General features: G+C 34.9%; 1 protein-coding gene across 1 annotated transcript in view; it reads left to right on the top strand.

Annotated features, from left to right (window-relative positions):
* Positions 1–20,447, top strand: part of TLL1 (tolloid like 1) — a 216,441-nt gene that overhangs the window by 119,048 nt on the left and 76,946 nt on the right. Inside the window, exons 6-8 of the mRNA XM_004610364.2 lie at positions 9,507–9,685; positions 13,803–13,908; positions 15,575–15,699. Of these exons, the coding sequence (XP_004610421.2) occupies positions 9,507–9,685; positions 13,803–13,908; positions 15,575–15,699 (410 nt within the window). The remainder of the gene's footprint in view (positions 1–9,506; positions 9,686–13,802; positions 13,909–15,574; positions 15,700–20,447) is intronic.

The following is a 20,447-nucleotide window of genomic DNA, read 5'->3' as shown; positions in this document are numbered from 1 at the left end:
CGGTAGGGTCTTTGCCTTACATGCAGCCAACCTGGGTTCATTATCAACATCCGATATGGTCCTCTGAGCACCACCAGAAGTAATTTCTGAGTGCTAAGCCAGGAGTACCCCTGTGCATCGCTGGGTTTGACCTAAAAAAAAAAAAGAGAGACAAAAAAAGTATCACTTATATATTTACACACAATAAGCTCATTATATGTAATCCTAAAATAAAATTCACTCTCAGAATTAGATTATTGAGTTCATACATGAACATATTTATGACTGCTATGATCATAACATTAACTTTTGATGGTGTTTTTATACCGTTTTCCAGTCCAAAGTTTGCCCTATAATTGTATTTTCAGTAATGGAATGACACATTCAATAGAATTGATCATTGATGTGCTAATCATTCTTATCACTTTATAAGTTTCATTTTATTTGGAATTGTTGTCATTTCATGAATGAGTTCTTTTATCATTATGGAATTTTTTTGGCTTTGTTAATACGGCATTTACATTTCATGAAGTTTAATTTAAATTGCTAAAGTGTTTGGCTATTGTGGTTGCAGGAAATAGTGAGGGCCATCTTGAATAAGAATCATCAAGTTAAATGCTGAACATTCCTACTGAACTAAAGTATTGGTCTTTTATCTTATAAGAGCTGTGGCATATAATATAGAACTTTTCTTGTGTAGATCTCTATTAAATATGGAGAGCCTTTAAGGAGGTGTCATTGATATTGATGACAACATTTATTGGTTCTATTTCTAGCTTTAATCTAGAAGGCAAGCATATCTCATACTTCTTATCGCTTTCATCACTTTGATTGAGCTTAGCTAAGTTAGACTGCTTCTTAGCTTTTACAGTTTTTAAAATTCAAAGCTGAAGTAGTCATGGAATGTTATTACAAATGCAACTATTTGCATCTCTTAGAACATTATATTTCTCATATTATTGTCCTATGATCAGACATTATTTAACATACATTTACTAAATGCCTAATTCTATATCCAGTCTTCATAAATTACAGAAAATGGTGGAGGCTAGAAATTTTTGCTATTTGTCTTCAGTGAATTTTCTGTTCTTAAGCTGGATTACAATAGTAAATTTGTGCTTATGTATATTTCTGTGTTTTATGAATATGCACATTCATGTTTTTAAGTTTGTTTTTTTAATTTATCTTTAACAAGATACTTACTTTAACTTTCTATATTGGAAAAACATCTAAATTTGCTATAAATAAATATGTACACATAAATTAGAAAATAGCTTACTATCAAGATGATCATTATTATAAAATGTGAGCTAATTTTATAATAGTAGTCATTTGATTTTATTCTAAATCAAGGATTACATAGTTGAATTTATTGCCTTCATTTATTAGGTCAATTTACAAAGTGGAATATCATCTAAATTACATTACCTCTCTCTCTTTTTTAAATTTTATTAAATCATTGTGAGACAGTTACAAGCTTTCATGTTTGGGTTACAATCACACAGTGATCAAACACCCATCTCTCCATCAGTGCACATTCCCCACCACCAATATCCCTGGTATACCTCCACTTTCCCACCCTTTCACTGCCTCCATGGCAGACAAAATTCCCAATGCTCTATCTCTACTTTTGGGCGTTATGGCTTGTAACACAGACACTGAGAGGTTATCATGCTTGTTACATTATCTACTTTTGGCACACATCTCTTATGCCGACTGATTCCTCCAGTCATCATTTTCGTAGTGATCCCTTCTCTGTTCCATCTGCCTTCTCCCCTCCGCTCACGAAGCAGGCTTCCAGCTATACAGCAATCCTCCTGGCCCTTGTATCTATTGTCCTTGGGTGTCAGCCTCATGTGATGTTATTCTATACTCCACAAATGAGTTCAATTCCTCTATGTCTACCCCTCTCTTTCTGACTCATTTCACCTAGCATGATACTCTCCATGTCTATCCATTTATAAGAAAATTTGATGACTTTATCTCTCTTAACAGCTACAAAATATTCCATTGTATAGGTGTACCAAAGTTTCTTTACCTAGTCATCTGTTCTAGGGCACTTAGGTTATTTCCAGATTTTGACTATTGTGAAGAGTGCTGTAATGAACATATAGGTACAGATGTCATTTCTACTGTGCTTTTTTGCATCCTCGGGATATATTACCAGAAGTGGTATTGTGGGGTCGTATGGAAACTCAATTTCTAGTTTTTGAAGGACTGTCCATATTGTTCTCCAGAAAGGCTGGACCAGTCAGCATTCCCACCAACAGTGAAAAAGTGTCCCTTTTTTCCCACATCCACACCAACACTGGTTGCTTTTGTTCTTTTGAACGTGTGCCAGTCTCTGTGGTGTGAGATGATATATCATTGTTGTTTTGATTTTCATGTCCCTGATGACTAGCGATGTGAAGCATTTTTTCATGGTGTTTTTGGCCATTTGTATTTCTTTTTTGAGGAAACTTCTGTTCATTTTTTCTCCCCATTTTTTGATGGGGTTGGAAGTTTTATTCTTGTACAATTCTACTAGTGTCTTGTATATCCTGGATATTAATGCCTTATCAGATGGGTATTGAGTAAATATACTTTCCCATTCTGTGGGCTCTTTCTGTATTTTGCTCACTGTTCCTTTTAAAGTTCAGAGGCTTCTTAGTTTGATGTCGTCCCATTTGTTTATGTTTGCTTCCACTTGCATGGTCAGTGCTATTTCATGCTTAAAGATGTTTTTTGCTTCAATGTCATGGAGAGTTCTGCCTACATTTTCCTTTATGTACCTTATAGACTCATGTCTGATATTGAGGTCTTTAATCCACTTTAATCTGACTTTTGTGCCTGGCATTAGACAGAGGTCAGAGTTCATTTTTTTTGCAGGTAGCTATCCAGTTTTCCAAGCACCACTTGTTGAAGAAGCTTTCCTTGTTCCACTTCACATTTCTTGTTTTAAGTGGCCATATATTTGGGGGTCTGTGACAGGATATTCAACTCTGTTTCATTGGTCTTCAGGTCTGTTTCTAGTCCAGTACCATGCTGTTTTAATGATTACTGCTTTGTAGTAGAGTTTAAATGGGGAAGGTGATGCCACCAATCTTCTTTTTCCCAGGGATTGCTTTAGCTATTCGTGGGGGTTTATTGTTCCATATGAATTTCAGGAGTGTTTTGTCTATTTCTTTGAAAAATGTCATGGGTATCCTGATAGGGGTCACATTAAATTTGTATAGAACTTTGGGCAGTATTGCCATTTTGATAATGTTAATTCTCCTTATCCGTGAAAAGGGGATGTGTCTGTATTTCCTAGTGTCCTCTTTTATTTCTTGAAGTAGTGTTTTGTAATTTTCCTTGTATAGGTCCTTCACTTCTGTGTTTAAGCTGATTCCAAGGTACTTGATTTTCTCAGGTACTATTGTAAACAGTATTGTTTTTTTTTTAATGTCTCTTTCCTCTCTTTCATAATTTGTATATAAGAAAGCCATGGACTTTTGGGTGTTGATTTTGTAGCGTGCCACTTTACTATCTAGACCTATTGCTTATAGGAGCTTTTCTGTGCAGTCTTTAGGGTTTTCTAAGTATAATATCATATCATCTGCGAATAGTGATAGCTTGACCTCTTCCTTTCCTATCTGTATGCCCTTGATATCTTTCTATTATCTAACTGCTATGGCCAGGACTTCCAGTACTCTATCGAATAGGAGTGGCAAAAGCGGGAAACCTTGTCTTGTGCCCGATCTTAGAGGGAAGCCTTGTAGCTTTTCCCCATTGAGAATGATACTTGCCGTGGGCTTGTGGTAGATGGCTTTGACTATATTGAGAAAAATTCCTTTGATGCCCATTTTGCTGAGAGCTTTCATCATAAATAGCTGCTGGATCTTGTCAAATGCTTTCTCTGCATCTATTGGTATGATCATATGGTTTTTATTATTTTTTTGATATGATGAATTATGTTGATTGATTTGTGAATGTTAAACCATCCTTGCATCTCTGGGATGAATTCAACTTGGTCATGGTGTATGATCTTTTTAATGACTTGTTGGATACTATTTGCTAATATTTTGTTGAGGATCTTAGCGCCTGTGCTAATTAGGGATATCAGTCTGAAATTCTCTTTCTTTGTGGTATCTCTGTCTGCTTTTGGTATCAGGGTGATATTTGCTTCATAGAAACTGTTTGGAAGTGTTTTTGATACTTCAATTTCCTGGAAAAGCTTAAAGAGGATTAAGAGTAAGTCCTCTTTAAAGATTTGGAAGAATTCGGGGCTGGAGAGATAGCACAGCGGGTAGGGCGTTTGCCTTGCACGAGGCCGACCCGGGTTCAAATCCCAGCATCCCATATGGTCCCCTGAGCATGGCCAGGGGTAATTCCTGAGTGCAGAGCCAGGAGTAACCCCTGTGCATTGCCAGGTGTGACCCAAAAAAAGAAAAAAAAAAAAGATTTGGAAGAATTCACTAGTAAATCTATCTGCGTCAGGACTTTTGTGCTTGGGGAGAATTTTTATTACTGTTTCAATCTCCTTGATGGTTATAGGTCTGTTCAGGTATTCCAGGTCTTCTTGGTTCACCCTTGGGAGGCTATAGTAATCTAGGAATTTATCCATTTCCTCAAGGTTTTTGTGTTTCGTGGCATAAAAATTATCAATGTAAGCTCTGAGGATCCTTTGAATTTATGTAATTTCTGTTGTAATGTCCCCCTTTTCATTTCTGATTTGGTTTATTAGGATTTTCTCTATCCCCTTTTTTGTGAGTCTTGCTAGAGGTTTATCGATCTTGTTTATTTTCTCAAAGAACCAGCTCTTGGTTTAATTGATCTTTCAGATTGTTTTTTGGGTTTCCATCTCGTTAATTTCTGCTGTGAGTTTTATTATTTCCTCCCTCCTGTTAGGAGTGGGCTCCTTTCGTTGTTCATTCTCCAAGCTCTTAAGCGGTGATTTTAGGTTACTTATGGGAGCTCGCTCCTGCTTCCTGAGGAACGCTTGTAGAGCTATAAACTTTCCTCTTAACATAGCTTTTGTTGTGTCCCATAAGTTTTGGTACCTCGTGTCCTCATTTTTGTTCATTTCCAGGAATCTCTTGATTCCTCTTTGATTTCCTTTCTAAGCCACTTATTGTCCAATAGTGAGCTGTTTAATTTCTAGGTGTTTGATTTTGTTTTCTGTTTGTGCGATTTATTTCTAATTTCAGCACATCATGGTCTGAGAAGATCGTTTATACAATCTCTATCTTCTTAATTTTATGAAAGTATGTCTTGTGACTCAGTATGTGGTCTATCTTAGATAATGTTCCATGCACACTTGAGAAGAATGTGTATTCAGCTTTTTGAGAATGAAGTGTCTGGTATATATCTACTAAGTTCCTTTCTTCCATTTCTTCCCTCAGATGAAGTATGTCCTTGCTAAGCTGGTTGATCTGTCAAGAGGTTGATATCTGGTTGATCTATCAAGAGGTGATAAAGCCGTGTTAAAGTCTTACACCAGTATTGTGTTGCTATTGATGTCTTTCTTCGAGTCTATGAGTAATTGTTTTAAGTACTCTGCTGGTCCCTCATTAGGTGCATACATATTTAGTATTGTAAGTTCTTCCTGTTGTACACATCCCTTTATCAATAAGAAATGACCTTGACTGTCTCTTGTGACCTTCTTCAGTTTGAATTCAATGTGGTCTGATACTGGGATGGCTATCCCAGCTTTTTTTATGGGAGTTGTTTGCCTATAGGATGGTTTTCCAGCCTTTGACTTTGAGCCTGTGTTTGCTCTGACTCTTGAGATGTGTTTCTTGTAGGCAGCAGAATGTTGGGTTCAATTTTCTAATCCATTCTGCCACTCTGTGTCTTTTAATTGGTGCATTTAGCCCATTGACATTCAGAGAGACAATTATTATGGGTTTTTGTCCCATTTTTTTGCTGAAATGTGGTATATTTGAGGGGTCTGTCTTGTCTTAAAGTAGCCCATTCAGTTGTTCTTGTAACCATGGTTTTGAGTCTATGAAGTTCTTGAGCTGTTGTTTATCTGTGAAGCTGTGTGTTGTTCCTTCTGTTATGAATGAGAGTCTAGCTGGGTATAGTATTTTTGGTGAGGCATTTATTTCATTGAGTTTTTTCACTATATTCCACCTCTGTTTTGGGGCCATGAGGGTTTCCATCAGACAAGTTGGCTGTGAATCTTAACAATACTCTTTTATAGGCAATATTTTTGATCTCGCTGCCTTCAGGATTTTTCTCTATCTAAGGTTTTGGTCTTTTGATCAGGATGTGTCTTCGGGTATTTTTATTTGGGTTTCTTCTAGCTGGTACCCTTCAGGCCTCCTGAATGTGATCATGTTTTCTTCAGCTCTGGGAACATTGTGGCAATGATGTCTTTGACAGTTTCCTTTTCATCAGAGCTTTCTTCCTGTCCCTCGGGTCTCCAATAATTCTTATGTTACTCTTCTTGGCTTCATCACGATCTCCTTCTGCCTGCTCTTCCTGCATTGTGAGTCTTTTTTTCATTTTCTGTTCTTTCTAGAGAGTCTCTGGACTTCATCTTTGAGCTCACTGATTCTGTCCTCAGCAGCTGTTACTCTGCTGCTGAGGCCTTCCACTGAGTTTTTAAATTTTTATGTAGATTCTTAATCTTCCTTTTCACTTTCTGGTAATCTATGATGATTTCCAGAAAATAACCAAAGAAATAAATGCAGAGTTCATGAATTAAACTAACTTCTAGATTTTGTGTTTTAAATTTCATTTAATATTCTCTGATCAATTTATATTGTTATTCACATTAGAACAGCTTATACCTTCTAAACCTGTTGGGCTTTAAGTTAATTTAAATTTAATTTAATTGAAGTTTTAAATTCTGCACTTACTTTGAGAACTGTGAAACTAAATTTCAGGCATTTTCTTTTCACAAGGAAGTGCCGGGATTGAACTGTAGGTCAGCTGTAGGAATGGCAAGCACCTTGCCTGCTGGACTCTCTGGCTGGCCTTCCTAGCCTATGTCTAACCTTCTCCACAAACTTCTTTACCACCTGCTAGCTATTGCATTAATATCTCCTGCCCTGTTTAGATCTTTTCTTCCAATGAGTACTTATTTATTAAAGCTTTTTCACTACTTTTTATTTTCCCAATTCCATTGAAATTTTAGTGACACATAACATTTATAACAAATATACAGCATGCTGATATGTATGTTTATATTGGAAAATATAGATCCAGAGGTTTAGTTCATGTGTCCAAAATATATCCTTTCCATCCTAAGACCTCATCATAATGACCAGAAATTGCTATGGTGAAACTATGCTAAAGAGTGGTTTTAAGTTAAGGAAATGGATAACTTGGCTTGACTCTTCATTTTTTTGTTTGTTTTGACTCTTCTTGATTTGACCTGGAAAATACCTTCATAACTCAATATAATCAGCAAAAGTGATGCTATCATTCCATATCACCATTAGATATATCGGTTGTATAACTATTGCTTTGTTGTAGATAGTGTTTCAGTTTTATTCTCTAATATTTGAAATTTTGTGTTATTCTGCATATAATACTTTACTACTTACATATATGATGCATCAGGTTGCAAAATACTGTTACAAAAATTACCGAGGAGCACTAACTCAGTGGTCTCATAAATAATCAGTATAAATGAACTTACTGAATTACTGGTATGTTGTGGGTGAAGGTGGTCAGGCTCTGAAAACTAAAAGAAATCACTTGAAAGGCAAAGATTGTGTTTGAGAACAATCAGGAAGATTATCAAATATATTTATTCTGAAAATTTTCCTTAAAGAAATTACTTTCAATCACTTGGGTAATTTTTGACAGATTTTCCTTCAAATCGAATAAATTAGAAAAGGTGCTTGGTGTCTGGTGCCAACTATTTATGACTAAATTGACTGTTTTCTATTCTGTCCAAAGGGGTTATTCTATAAATAAGCTGTTTTAATACAAAACCTAACTGTTGAAGTTTTAGACATAATTTATTTATGTTTGTAATTGGGCTGGAGCGATAGTGCAGTGGGTAGGGTGTTTGCCTTGTACTCGGCGCACCCAAGTTTGATTCCTCCGCCCCCCTCAGAGAGCCTGGCAAGTGACCGAGAGTATCTCGCCTGCATGGCAGTCTGGCAAGCTACCTGTGGCGTATTCAATGATATGCCAAAAACAGTAACAACAGTCAAAGTCTCACAATGGAGATGTTACTGGTGCCCGCTCAAGCAAATTGATGAGCAACAGGATAACAGTGATATACAGTGATGTTTGTAATTAAATGTTTTTATACTATTTGGGAATTGAGAGTTAATATACCCCCATTTCTGCACATGTGTGAACACATCCAGTCATGCTCACTCATACATAAGCACACACATATAAAATGGCTAATTGGAATTCCTATAACTTGGATAGAGAAATATTGCTGAAAGATTAGAGAGATGGTCCAGGGGCTAAGACACTTGCCTTCTGTGTCAACCTGGTTCTATCCCTGCATCACATATAGCCTCCTTAGAACTTTCCGGAGTGATCCCTGAACACAGAGCAAGGAAGAAGCTCTAATCACTGCCAGATATGTTCCCCAGAGAGAAACAAAAATTTTGTTGAATATATTTAAATGTATCAATAAATTGGGGACTTGGGGGATGTGGAGAGATGACTTAACGAACCCAAGCACATATTTTGTATGCAGGAAGCTTGGGTTTGGTTCCAGAACTCTTTGGTCTTCTGAGCAGCACTGCCAGGAGTGACACCCAAACACCATGCAACTGGGAAGGACACTGAGTACTACTGAGTGTGCTTAAAAAAGCCCAAATTCAACAAATAACTGTGGGTCATTTTTCAAAAAGATAGTTGGGATGTTTCAGATTCTGACAGGCTAGAAGTAGAATCACAAATATCAGCCTGACCATTGGACCTAATCTCACAATTCAACCAAATGTCGATTTTTCTTTACCATTAGCCTTTAATTGTTCACATTGAAACTGATCTTGCTTTTAAAAGTTTTTACATAAATGTTTTTATATGAGTAGGAAAAGTAAAAAGTAATTCCACTTTGGAATTACTTATTTTGGAATTAATCATCTGCTTTCAAAAGTACATTTCTTCTCAGAGAAGAAAAATAAACCTTATTTTCATATGAGCCTTTTTATATGTAAATGCCAAAATAAAGGATTATTGCCTCGTAACCTTTCTGTCATAAGTGGTTACCTAAATAATTTACATGGATTTTGAAAGTAATGAACATTTAGAAATGAATAGGAGTTTATATATTTTGACTTTTATGCTCTCTTTAATAGCACGTTGAGCATCAAAAGTATTTTATTTTCTAATTTGTCTTAATAATCCTGAAATCTATTACTAGCAAATGTTCTAATATTTGGATCAGTAAAAATACACTTATTTGGAGACCTTTACTGTACAAAAATTACTAGGTTATTAGAAATTAACTGCCCTTATTACAGAAGGGCTGTTCTGCCCTCTTTCTAGGATGAATTTATAGTCCGTTATAGTACTTCCAATACTATGTTCTTCCTGTGTCTCCCTTTCTACCACCATCTCCACTTTCCACTTTATTCCAGATGCTGCTCCTACGTAGGTCGACGAGGAAATGGCCCCCAGGCGATCTCCATTGGCAAGAACTGTGACAAATTTGGAATTGTTGTTCATGAGTTGGGCCATGTGATAGGCTTTTGGCATGAACACACACGGCCCGATCGAGATAATCATGTAACCATCATAAGAGAAAACATCCAGCCAGGTGAGAGAATTCGGAAGGTCTCAGGTAGACAGTATATCTTTGAATTGTCTTTTTAAAGCTGACCAGTAAACTTCCTAAAAATTGTGAACAGATAACTTTTGGTGTGCTTAAACCAACATTGTGCTGGAAACATCATAATAGTGTCCTGTTCAACTTTCTCTTCCACCACCAAGTGATCTCATGTAACCTTTAAACTGGCTTGAAGCTGTTTTATTTCCAAACTTGTGTCTCCCAAATATGGGTGTATGCTTTTTAAACCATAAATTAATTTTATTAAAGATTTCTTCTTAAAAAGCATTTAATACTTAATTCTATAATTTATGTTGTAGGGATTTAGAGAGGCCTGGATTTGCCGGAAACGTGCTGCTGCTATAGGGATCTATATTATACTACAAACAGTTTCTGGGTAAAATTCCAGGGATGTGAATCATTTCCAGGATAGTACAAATAGTTTCTTTGATATTTTTCTTGAATTCAACTACGACAATGGCAAATTCTCAAGAATGTTTTCAGTAGTTTATAATATATAATTTTAAAGTAATCTTATGACACTTGGTCAGTGAAAATCGACTCTTATTAAAACTTTTTATTATGGAAACTTGAAAAAATTTATAGGAATCAGTACATTTCAGTTGCCAAAGGAAAAATTCTCATGTTCAAATTGTTTTATGAGTTAGGATATATATATTTTTTATTTTTGACTTAGGATATATTTTGAGCATAAACAAAATTATTTTAAAAATGTGTCCTCATTTCTTTAAAAAATTTAATAAACATTGAATTCATTAGAATTTCTGGTAATTAACAGCTTTGACCTATTTATTATCACATGTTTGATAGCATTTATATGCTGGGGCACTACTAGATACTTGATATTCTGTAATAAAAATGAAAGCTCAGTGTGGGGTATTTGCATATTCACAAATGATTGTGAATGCACAAATAGCAACAGCTTTATGTTGAGAATAGCACAGAGAACAATCAGTCATGACAAAAATGTGCCTTGATCAAAAGAGAGATCAACTAGGATTTTAAATTTAGAAGTAAGATAAAGGCATTACAATTGTACAGAGAGAGGTGAAATTTCAAAGCTGGTAAAACTTCATGATCATAAGCACAGTTACTGAAAATTGAATCATTTTTATTGTCCACTGTTGGCTGTCCAGAAAACTACAAGTGGGACATAAGTTGGTCATGACCTAGGGAGCTGAGAACACAGGGGAATTGTCTCTTGGTAAGCTGAATATTTAGATTTTATCCTCTAGCTACTAGGGAACAATAGAAAGAATAAGTTATATTTTTAAAAATATGTTCATCTGTAAAGATCATTAGTTGGGAATGTAGAGGTGGGGGTGGGAGGATAACCTGAAGTAAGGAAAATCGATTAGGGCTTATATAAATCATTTTTAAAAGAGGCAATGAGTTCTCTGTTAGATTGATGCATATCGATAGGAAAAGGTGCATGATCTTTCAAAAACTATGTATGAGAAACATCTTCATTTGAGGAGAAAATCAAGGAAATCTAGCATCAAAATAAGAATTTGGGGAAAGCAATGGATTTTGAGAGGAAGAAAGATAAATAATGTTTTCATTTAGCATGTTCTTGAGTTTCAGAAGTCTTTGGATGACCCAAATATAGATATTTAATAGACAAAGAAAAATTTAATAGGCTACAATATATATATATTATATATAGGAATATAATAGTGGAAATGACTGTCTTAGAAAAAGTTGGTTAGATAATAAGATAAAAACAACAGAAAATGGAATATTTAATCAACATTTTAAATATTGAAATGCATAAGAAGTTTTCATAGAAGCTCTAGGAGAAAAGTTAGTATAATATGTTTCCCTGGGGAAGAGAACATTTCAAGAATAACAAAATAAGGTGTATAGTTGAATATTCAATAGAAGTACAAAAAGTATAGAGATTTCTTCCACTATCCAGATATAGAATATTTATATGAAACTGTTTTATAAGCCCAAAGTGTACAAAACTGAGGAAGCAATGAACATTGGTTATATAAAACTTTTTTTTTTTACATTTACAGATTACCCCCCTTCCCCCCACACACACACCCCTGCCCAGGACAACTTTGAAAATTATAGCATGTCACATAAAACTGAAAGTTCAAAGTGGGAGTGCTATGATATGTGTGTATCCATGTAAAGGGCTTTTAGGGAAGAAGCAGGGCTTGTCTTGGTGGTTGCGCTGAACCAACACTGAACGTTTCACTTTTGCTTTTTGTCTTTTGTGTTGAAAAGGGAAATGCTCTTTGGGGCTGAGTTAACAACAATACAAAAAACAAACAGGAACTAAAGTAGGTATTTCATGAAGGTGAAATGCCAGGAACTCAAACTTGGAATTCCCAACATAGAAAAGTCTAATACAACATTTGAATCGTCTACAGTAGTTTCTTTCAGACCTTATAGCAAGCGGAGAGAAATGAAGAGGACATGTTTTTGAAAATTAACTACAATATACCATGGTTTTCTGTTAATCACAAATCGTTCTATTTCTCAAACATTTACCATGTGGGCAGTAAAAACTTACAAAGAATGATTCTTACACTTATAAATGACTTTTGTTCACAATAGATATGTGCTAAGAAGCTAGAAATTAATTGTATATATAATAATCAGATTTGAGAAAATTATGGTTATTCATACTCTTATTGCTTCAAAATTTAGCTAATAGACAAAAATAATTTATAACAATGTAATAGAGATTTTTAGTTTACATATTTTAACATATGGGCTGGTTATTACCTTTAAAATCCTTTTTTGTGTGCATTCTTTGAAAAATGGACAAAAGTACCTTAATCTGAATACTAAAGTACTTTAATAGGTTCTGTCACTTCAGACTGATTCTATCATCCTCTGTGCTCAGAGGAACATACTAGATTCCTTCTCACATAGTTACGGAGCGATTTTACTTAGTGGCATTACTTCAACGCTTATTTATTTTGGGAAACCTTTTTCTTAACATATTCTTTTTATGTTTAGTTGTGATATGAGTTGGAATAACTGAACTACTTAAAGGAGTATTGCAATAGTTTCATTCTTAATTATTTTTTTAAAACATTTAAAAAAAATTTTATTGAATCACTGTGAGATAGTTACAAACTTTCCTAGTTTTTGTTACAATCACACTATGATCAAACACCCATCCCTCCACCAGTGCACATTCCAACCTGGAATTTGGAATTCTAATATTTTTACCTCTACTTCTTGATGTTTAAGTACTTTTAAAATTACATAAACAAGTGATAAAAGCAGAAATCTTTGTTTAAATTGTGAACATTGAATTACTAAGAACTATACTCCATAAGGAAATTTTGTGATTTTGAAACCCCTGATCTGCGTATACTCATTTGATTTTCAATTTTAGGAAATATATAACTATACAGATATAAGCCGACAGTTTGAGAAGCTTATTAAATGAAGATGTATAATGATTAAAATACTAGTTATGAAAAGTTAAAAAATACTAAGAAGTGTATTCTTCTTGAGTAAAAAACCTCGAAGAGCTGTCTCTTCTTATTATAGGAAATCTCTCATTTGGTGTTGATATTTGTTGACAACACCAGAACCCGATCCTGTATTATTGTGTATACACATAAATACTGCTGTTTAACATTTTCCCCTGCAATTAGTTGAAAGTGATATAAATAAAATAGGAGGATTTTTAAATTTTTGTTTTGGCAAATGTTGTCATATGAGGAAAGTGGAAAACTCACTAGATACTATTTTTTTTAAATAATCATTCTTGAAGTACTAAAAAAAACCCAGTAAGATTCTACAGAAACAAGTATTATGAGAAGCTTAAAGGGTATTTGTAGATAATAAGCCAAAAGTATGCTTTTGGTACCTCCTGTTCTTGGAAGAGATTAAATTGTTAATTTAATTCAATATTACTCTTCCTGTGTACTAATCAAAGGAACACAGAGGGATTGGGTGTTTATGTTCTTGTAGATCATAGGCATTAGTATACCATTTTAATTAGCCAGAAAATCAACCATTTTATAAAGGGGAGACAGAGACCTAGGCTAGACTCTTTCGTTTTCTGTACTGTATGCTAGAAGATTTCTGACCTGTGTTTGTCCTTGATTCTTAGGCCAAGAGTACAATTTCCTGAAGATGGAGCCCGGAGAAGTGAACTCCCTTGGGGAGAGATATGATTTTGACAGCATCATGCACTATGCCAGGAACACCTTCTCAAGGTTGGAGTCTCAGGTTATACCTTTTGACTTTTAATTCCTCTACTCAGTATGTCTACACACAAAGCTTTGTTTCACTTTAGAACCACAATCACTTTTCAGATAGGGTCTGGGATATACATAAATATCTGATTGGTATATTTTGCCAACTTCCAGAATTTGAGATTTTTTTAAACATTTCTGTTTTCTATCAATAAACTTAATGTAAAAAAATTAATTTTAAAAACTTATATTTCTAAAGTGTGAAGCATTTAGTGAATATGATTATCAAACCCAACAGTATTTTTTTTTTTGTTTTTGGGTCTCACCCAGCGATGCACAGGGGTTACTCCTGGCTCATGCATTCAGGAATTACTCCTGGTGGTGCTCAGGGGACCTTATGGGATGCTGGGATTTGAACCCTCGAACCTGGGTTGCCGCATGCAAGGCAAGCATCCTATCTGCTGTGCTATTGCTCCAGCCCAACCAAGAGTATTTTTAATGGCAGAACATTATTTAAGAAGAGTTAGGCATTCTGAAGTTGAATAGCGTCCTGAGATATTAAGTTGGAATGTTGTACCTTCTGTGAAAATTGTTTTCTACTTTGTTTATTTTGCCAATCAACTGACAGTAATGCTAAAGCTCGCTAAACAAAATTAATTCTCAGAGAATAGGCTTGAAATTTGTTAATTATATCCCAGATAACTTAGAATCCTATAATTCATGAATCATAAGTATTTCATTAATGATAAGTGATATTTTTTGAAAATCTAATAAATTTGAGGTTTGACTTACTTGGTTCTAAAGCTGAAGTCATCAAATAGATCCCAGGTAAGGCATTTGAATCTCTTAAACCACTGAAGTTAGTCCTTTCCCTATTTTATACTCAGTTAATACCCATGTATTTATTCCCATATCAAATCCCAGATTTTGGGCTACTTATGGGAATTTTGCGATTTGCTAGCATCTATTTCTCAATACATTATCAGAAACATTAAAATTTTCATAGCAGGAACAAAGAGACAGCATAGAAATAAGGTGCTTTTCTTGCATGAGACTAATGGTTTCATCACTGATACCACATGATCCTCCACACACCACTGTGGGCCTCCTGAGTACAGAGTCAGGGACAAGCCCAGAGCACAATTGAGTGTGGCTCAACCCTTCCTCTGCCCTTTGAAAATTTCATACTTCTGTTCTTTCGAGTATTTGGTAAAAAGTAGAAGAATGCATACATAAACTTTTCATTACTGAATGCATTTTAAATAAGACTCATAAGAAATAGCATTTTATTAACACTAAGAAATTAAGTGTTGATTTTATTTTCTTCTAAAGTATATATGCCTGTGCACTGGTGAAGGGATGGGTGTTTGAGCATTGTATAACTGAGACTTAAACCTGAAAGCTTTGTAACTTTCCACATGGTGAACTAATAAAAGAAAAAAAAATTAAAAAAATAACATTAAAAAAATAAAGTATATATGCCTGTATTTGTTTAAATATAATAATCATCCACAGTTCTTACTGTTTCTCGAATTTAATTTAAATTTTGGTAGAAAAAGACACTTGTTTAAAGCATGCCACTGATCTATTTCTCCTTAAGTTTGAATAATAACCCTTATGTTTGAAAAGAATATATATATATCTTAATTTGGTGACTTATATATGGCTTACTTCTGATTTTTTTCAGGGGGATGTTTCTGGATACAATTCTACCCTCTCGTGATGATAATGGCATTCGCCCAGCAATCGGACAGCGAACTCGTTTAAGCAAAGGAGATATTGCACAGGCAAGAAAGCTGTATAGATGTCCAGGTATTGCACCATACAAACACAGAGGCATAGTTATGCCTGACTGTGCTCAGATAAATAAGCCACAACCGACTCCATTGTTTACTCCTCTCTCATCATGCTGGCACATGATGTGTTGACTTCAAGTCATAAAATGAAATAGGAGAGAACTCTGGAACGCCCATTGAAATAATTAAAAACAAACTTCCAAAAACAAAACCTCAAGGACATGGATAATATGTTTTATTTCTTACAACTAGTAAGAGAACAAAAAAATCTTATTGTATCATTGGTATTAAGTAGTACCATGACATCATGGTCAATTACTGTTTCCTTTCCAACTAAAAAAATAATATCCTTTGTTTTAGCTTCCTAATTGAATCTTGAATGATACTTTTTTTTTCAGAGTTGGGTGTGGGTGGAAAAGGGGTGGTTGGGCAATGTCCATCAGGCTCAGGGTTTACTACTTACTTTTTGTAGTATAGGATCACTCCTGAGATGCTCAGGGGACCGTATGCAGTGGAGGGGAGCTGCAAAGCAAATATTTTACCCATGTACTGTCTGATGCCAATAAATTTTCTTTTAGGACAGAGAAAAGAATGACATAATTCACTTACAAAAAATGCAATATTTGTTGTTAAAAGTCCTTTTGTTGAACAGATCAATACATAAGTACAAGCATCAACTAATGGGTGGGTCAGATAATCACAGGAAATAGTTAAAAAGCTCATAATTGGGCCAAAGAGATAGTACAGTAGGTAGGGTGTTTGCTTGCACATGGCCGACTCGAGTTCAATTTTCAGTATCCTGTATGGTCCCCTGGGCACCGCTAGGAGTAATTCCTGAATGCAGAGCCAGGAGTAGCCCTGAGTATCACAGGTGTGATCCAAAAAGCCAAATATAAAAGCTCATAATTCAGCTTAGGTTATGGTTTGTAATTCATTGACTCTCTGTGATAGGTTTTTTGTAACTTTTATGGGAAATAAATGGTTTTCTTTGCTTTAAGAAAATTTACTAAGGAGACTTGTAAAAATACTGTTTTCCAACTTTATCATAACAATCAGTCTTGCTATTCAATTTCATTAGATTTGCATCATGACTTTGAAACATTTGCATTTAAAGTTGTAATGTTTTTTCATCTGAGTAATTCAACATTGAGAGTATACTTAGAATGTTTTCACATCTAATTTTACCACAGAAAAAGAAAAAAGATCATTTTTAACATCACTAATCTTTATAATCACAAATATGATTACTAATATTTATTTGTTATACTTATTTTTGCATAAATTCTTTTCAAATATATGCTCATGTAAAATATACATGAATGTGTAGCATTAACTTTTTAAGATCTACATTTTTGGAGAAAACAATTACTTGAAGCATATAGTACTACTATGACTAAGTACATGGATGATCCTGGGTTATATTTAATATATTATATTTGACTTTCAAAGTAAAAACCATTAAATATATTTTGTTATTGACTTTCTCCAGAATTAAAAAAAATACTAGAAATGCATTTATGTACTGAATTGTAAGAAATTTAGTTACAAACTCAGTTAGAATCAAAAAGTAATCAAAGTTTCACTTTCAACCTGTATCTTTTGGGTATTTCAGTTATTAATAGAAAATAATAAATGTCATTTCCCTCAGGAATTTTTTTCTTTTTGGGTCACACCCAGCAATGTTCAGGGGTTACTCTTGGCTTTGCACTCAGGAATTAGTCCTGGTAGTGCTAGGGGGACCATATGGAATTCTGGGAATCGAACCCAGGTCAGTCACGTGCAAGGCAAAAGCCCTACCTGCCATGCTATCACACCAGCCCCTCCCTCAGGATATTAATTATGTAATTAAACAGGTTTTAATTATGTAATTAAATATAAGTGAAATATTTGTTAAAATATATTAACAGTGAGTGTGTGCATTTCTTGATACAGTATAATCTTATTCATAAGACCGTCTTCATTGGTGAGAGAGATGTTTTGATACTAATGCAGTAGATTTAAGCTAGTTACATCTTAGAAGATGCATGAAATCAGAGAGCATTAAAAGATATATAAACTTAAGAGTTATTTTAGATTTTACTTCCTAAAGTCTTTGGGAATGGCTTTTCTCCTATATTGAATTTTTCTTTTTGTTTGACTGCTTGTGTGTTTGGAGACTGGTGGGCCAGTCCTGGCTCTACAGGTCTGTATATATATTCTTTATTTTCACAAATTAAAAAAATAAGCCTGGGACCCTGTGAAGCACAGCTGCAGTCAAGTCCTATGAGCTCTCTTCCTGGCCTTCCTTTCGAATATCCAACAGCCACCAAACAGCTCCTTTCATTTCTCTTTCTGCCTCTCTCTGTTTCTTTCTCTGTCACTCTCAAGTTCTTTCTAAAGCAGTAAACTTTGAACCCTACAGCTGGTATATTTATGGATTTCCATTTCTCTATAATAGAGAAAATTTATGATATAAACACATATGCTTGTATTTATATATACACACACACATATATATATATTAGTACATGTGTTTTATGGACTATAATAAGGAAGGCTTTGTCCCCACCCTCCACTGCCAAAAACTAATAATCAGCTGACAACACTGTTACTTCTCCATGAATAATATTTAAAATATGCTTTTTAATCTATTAAATAATAAATAGTATTGCTATATTTTTACATTTTTTTAAAGTGCATATATTTTTAATTTCCCTAAGTCATTTAAATTATTTTTGTGAAACTCTCTAGCCCATAAAATATGGGCAAATCATCAATTATTTACATATATTTATATTTGCCAAAATATATACATTCTGTTTGCATGTGGAATGGCCTTTATTTATTATGCAATCCATATTCATGAATAACCACCCTATACAGGAATGAGGTTGTGTTTTTATGGTTATACAATGAGGATCCATTTCTTTTCCAGTTTTATATTTCATTGCCATTTCTTGCTCTTAGAAACAGGAAAGAAAAATCTCCTTAGTCACTGAATGAATATGCTCTTTCCCAGCTATGGCACATTACTGATACTACACTGGTCATTCATTCCAGATCACATAGGTCAGAAAGGAGGAAAGGAGAGGAAGGAAAAGCTAATCAGCACCGGGAATGGATAGCTTTCTGGATACTGCTACCTGGCACTCCTCATGTCCTCCTAAGGTCTTGGGATCTCTCTGTCCCGAGGCACCTTTAAAAGGAGTCTAGCTAATGATACTTCCTGTCTTATCATCCCTTTCAGGGGGAGGTGTAAGTGACTCACTGCTATAGCTCCTCCTCTTTTCTTTATCTGAATAATTAGCTGTGTTCCAGGAATGGAGTCTCTCAACATCAACTGTGGTTTATCTGCCCTTATTTTTCTTTTTCTTGCGGGGTGGAGGTATGATGGGGGGGTCTTCTCTTTTGGGGGTCTCTCTCCTTTTATAAATGCAGTGGCCTTTACTGTGATCTGATCTTTGGGTTGCTTTCTCTGTTGATTTCTTAGCTTTTTAATAGATTTTCATGATGTATTTTCTAGTTCTTTCTTTGCATTTTCTGTTTAGTTTTTCAGGAATCCTATGACCTTTCTGCTGTAACTAGTGCTTATACAAACCGCCAAGTGTAATTTTGTCCCAGTGAATTTTCCGTAATTAAATACATCAAGTAACATAATCTAAGTGCAAAAATAGAAAATAAATTGGTATCTAAACATAAAGGGACTTCTGAGATTTAGCATTTCCGTTGTTTTGTATAAGTGTCTATGTGTATGAAGACACATAGAAATCTATGTTCATGGATTTAAATGTGTTCTTAATTTTGATATACACAAAAACATATACCCATGCTTACAGGTTCTTTTTGTTTGCTGGATATTGTAGAGATGAAAGGCCAGTTTCAGCATTCATGGAGTAGAAACTTTTTATAATTCTAAACTGTTGTTTCATTAAACTTAATTTGAACATTGATGTAAGCTCCTTTCCTGTTCACTGAACTTATAATATCTTAGCCCTAATATTATTTTGAGATTTCCGATCTCTTGATTTAATCAGGATTACATTCTTGATTAAAATGTAATGTCAACAGTAAGAGAGATTGTACAGAAGGTAAGGCGCTTGCCTTGCCCATTGCCTACCCTGATTTCATCCGTGGCATTCTTTCTGGTTCCCTAAACAATCAGGAGTGATCCCCAAGGACAGGAGTAAGGCCTGAGCACCACCACATATGGCTCAATCCTTTCTCCGTACCCCAAATATATAATGTCAGTGTGCAAAGAAGTCACTTAGCTATTTTTCTCATTTTTTCTTTGGATCTATTTATTTATCTGTCTCTAAACTTTCCCTAGATCTGTGAATGACGCCACCCACAAAACAACCAGTAACCCAAGCCAATGCAGTGGAGGGCGTTTACACTTCATTTTCCCTCCACCTCACTTGCAGCAGTTGTTAGCCCCCTGCTGTCTTAGCAGCACACATTTTTGCTCCAAATGTCCTTTCCAAGGATCATCCTCTTTTGGTTAGTTTGCTAAAATGCCTACAAATTAATGTCCTGTCTCCATTTTTACATTCTTTAGTTGTCTGGCCACTCACCATCCAGTTGACATTTTAATATGCAGATCTTACCCTTTTTCTTCTGGATGAAGACTAATCTCCTTTTCCACATGTCTCCTCTAGGTTTCCCCGCTGCAGTTTCTTCCCACTTCCTAGCTCAGTCTTGAGATTTGGCTTCACTATCTATCCCCACTCAAAAATGTCCTGGTCCCCCAAGACTCCTATGGTGCTAATTGTTTTATTAGATCCTGGT

Source organism: Sorex araneus, chromosome 1 (genome assembly GCF_027595985.1).
Source record: "Sorex araneus isolate mSorAra2 chromosome 1, mSorAra2.pri, whole genome shotgun sequence".
Taxonomy (NCBI): domain Eukaryota; kingdom Metazoa; phylum Chordata; class Mammalia; order Eulipotyphla; family Soricidae; genus Sorex; species Sorex araneus.
This window is presented reverse-complemented; position numbering and strand designations above follow the sequence as displayed.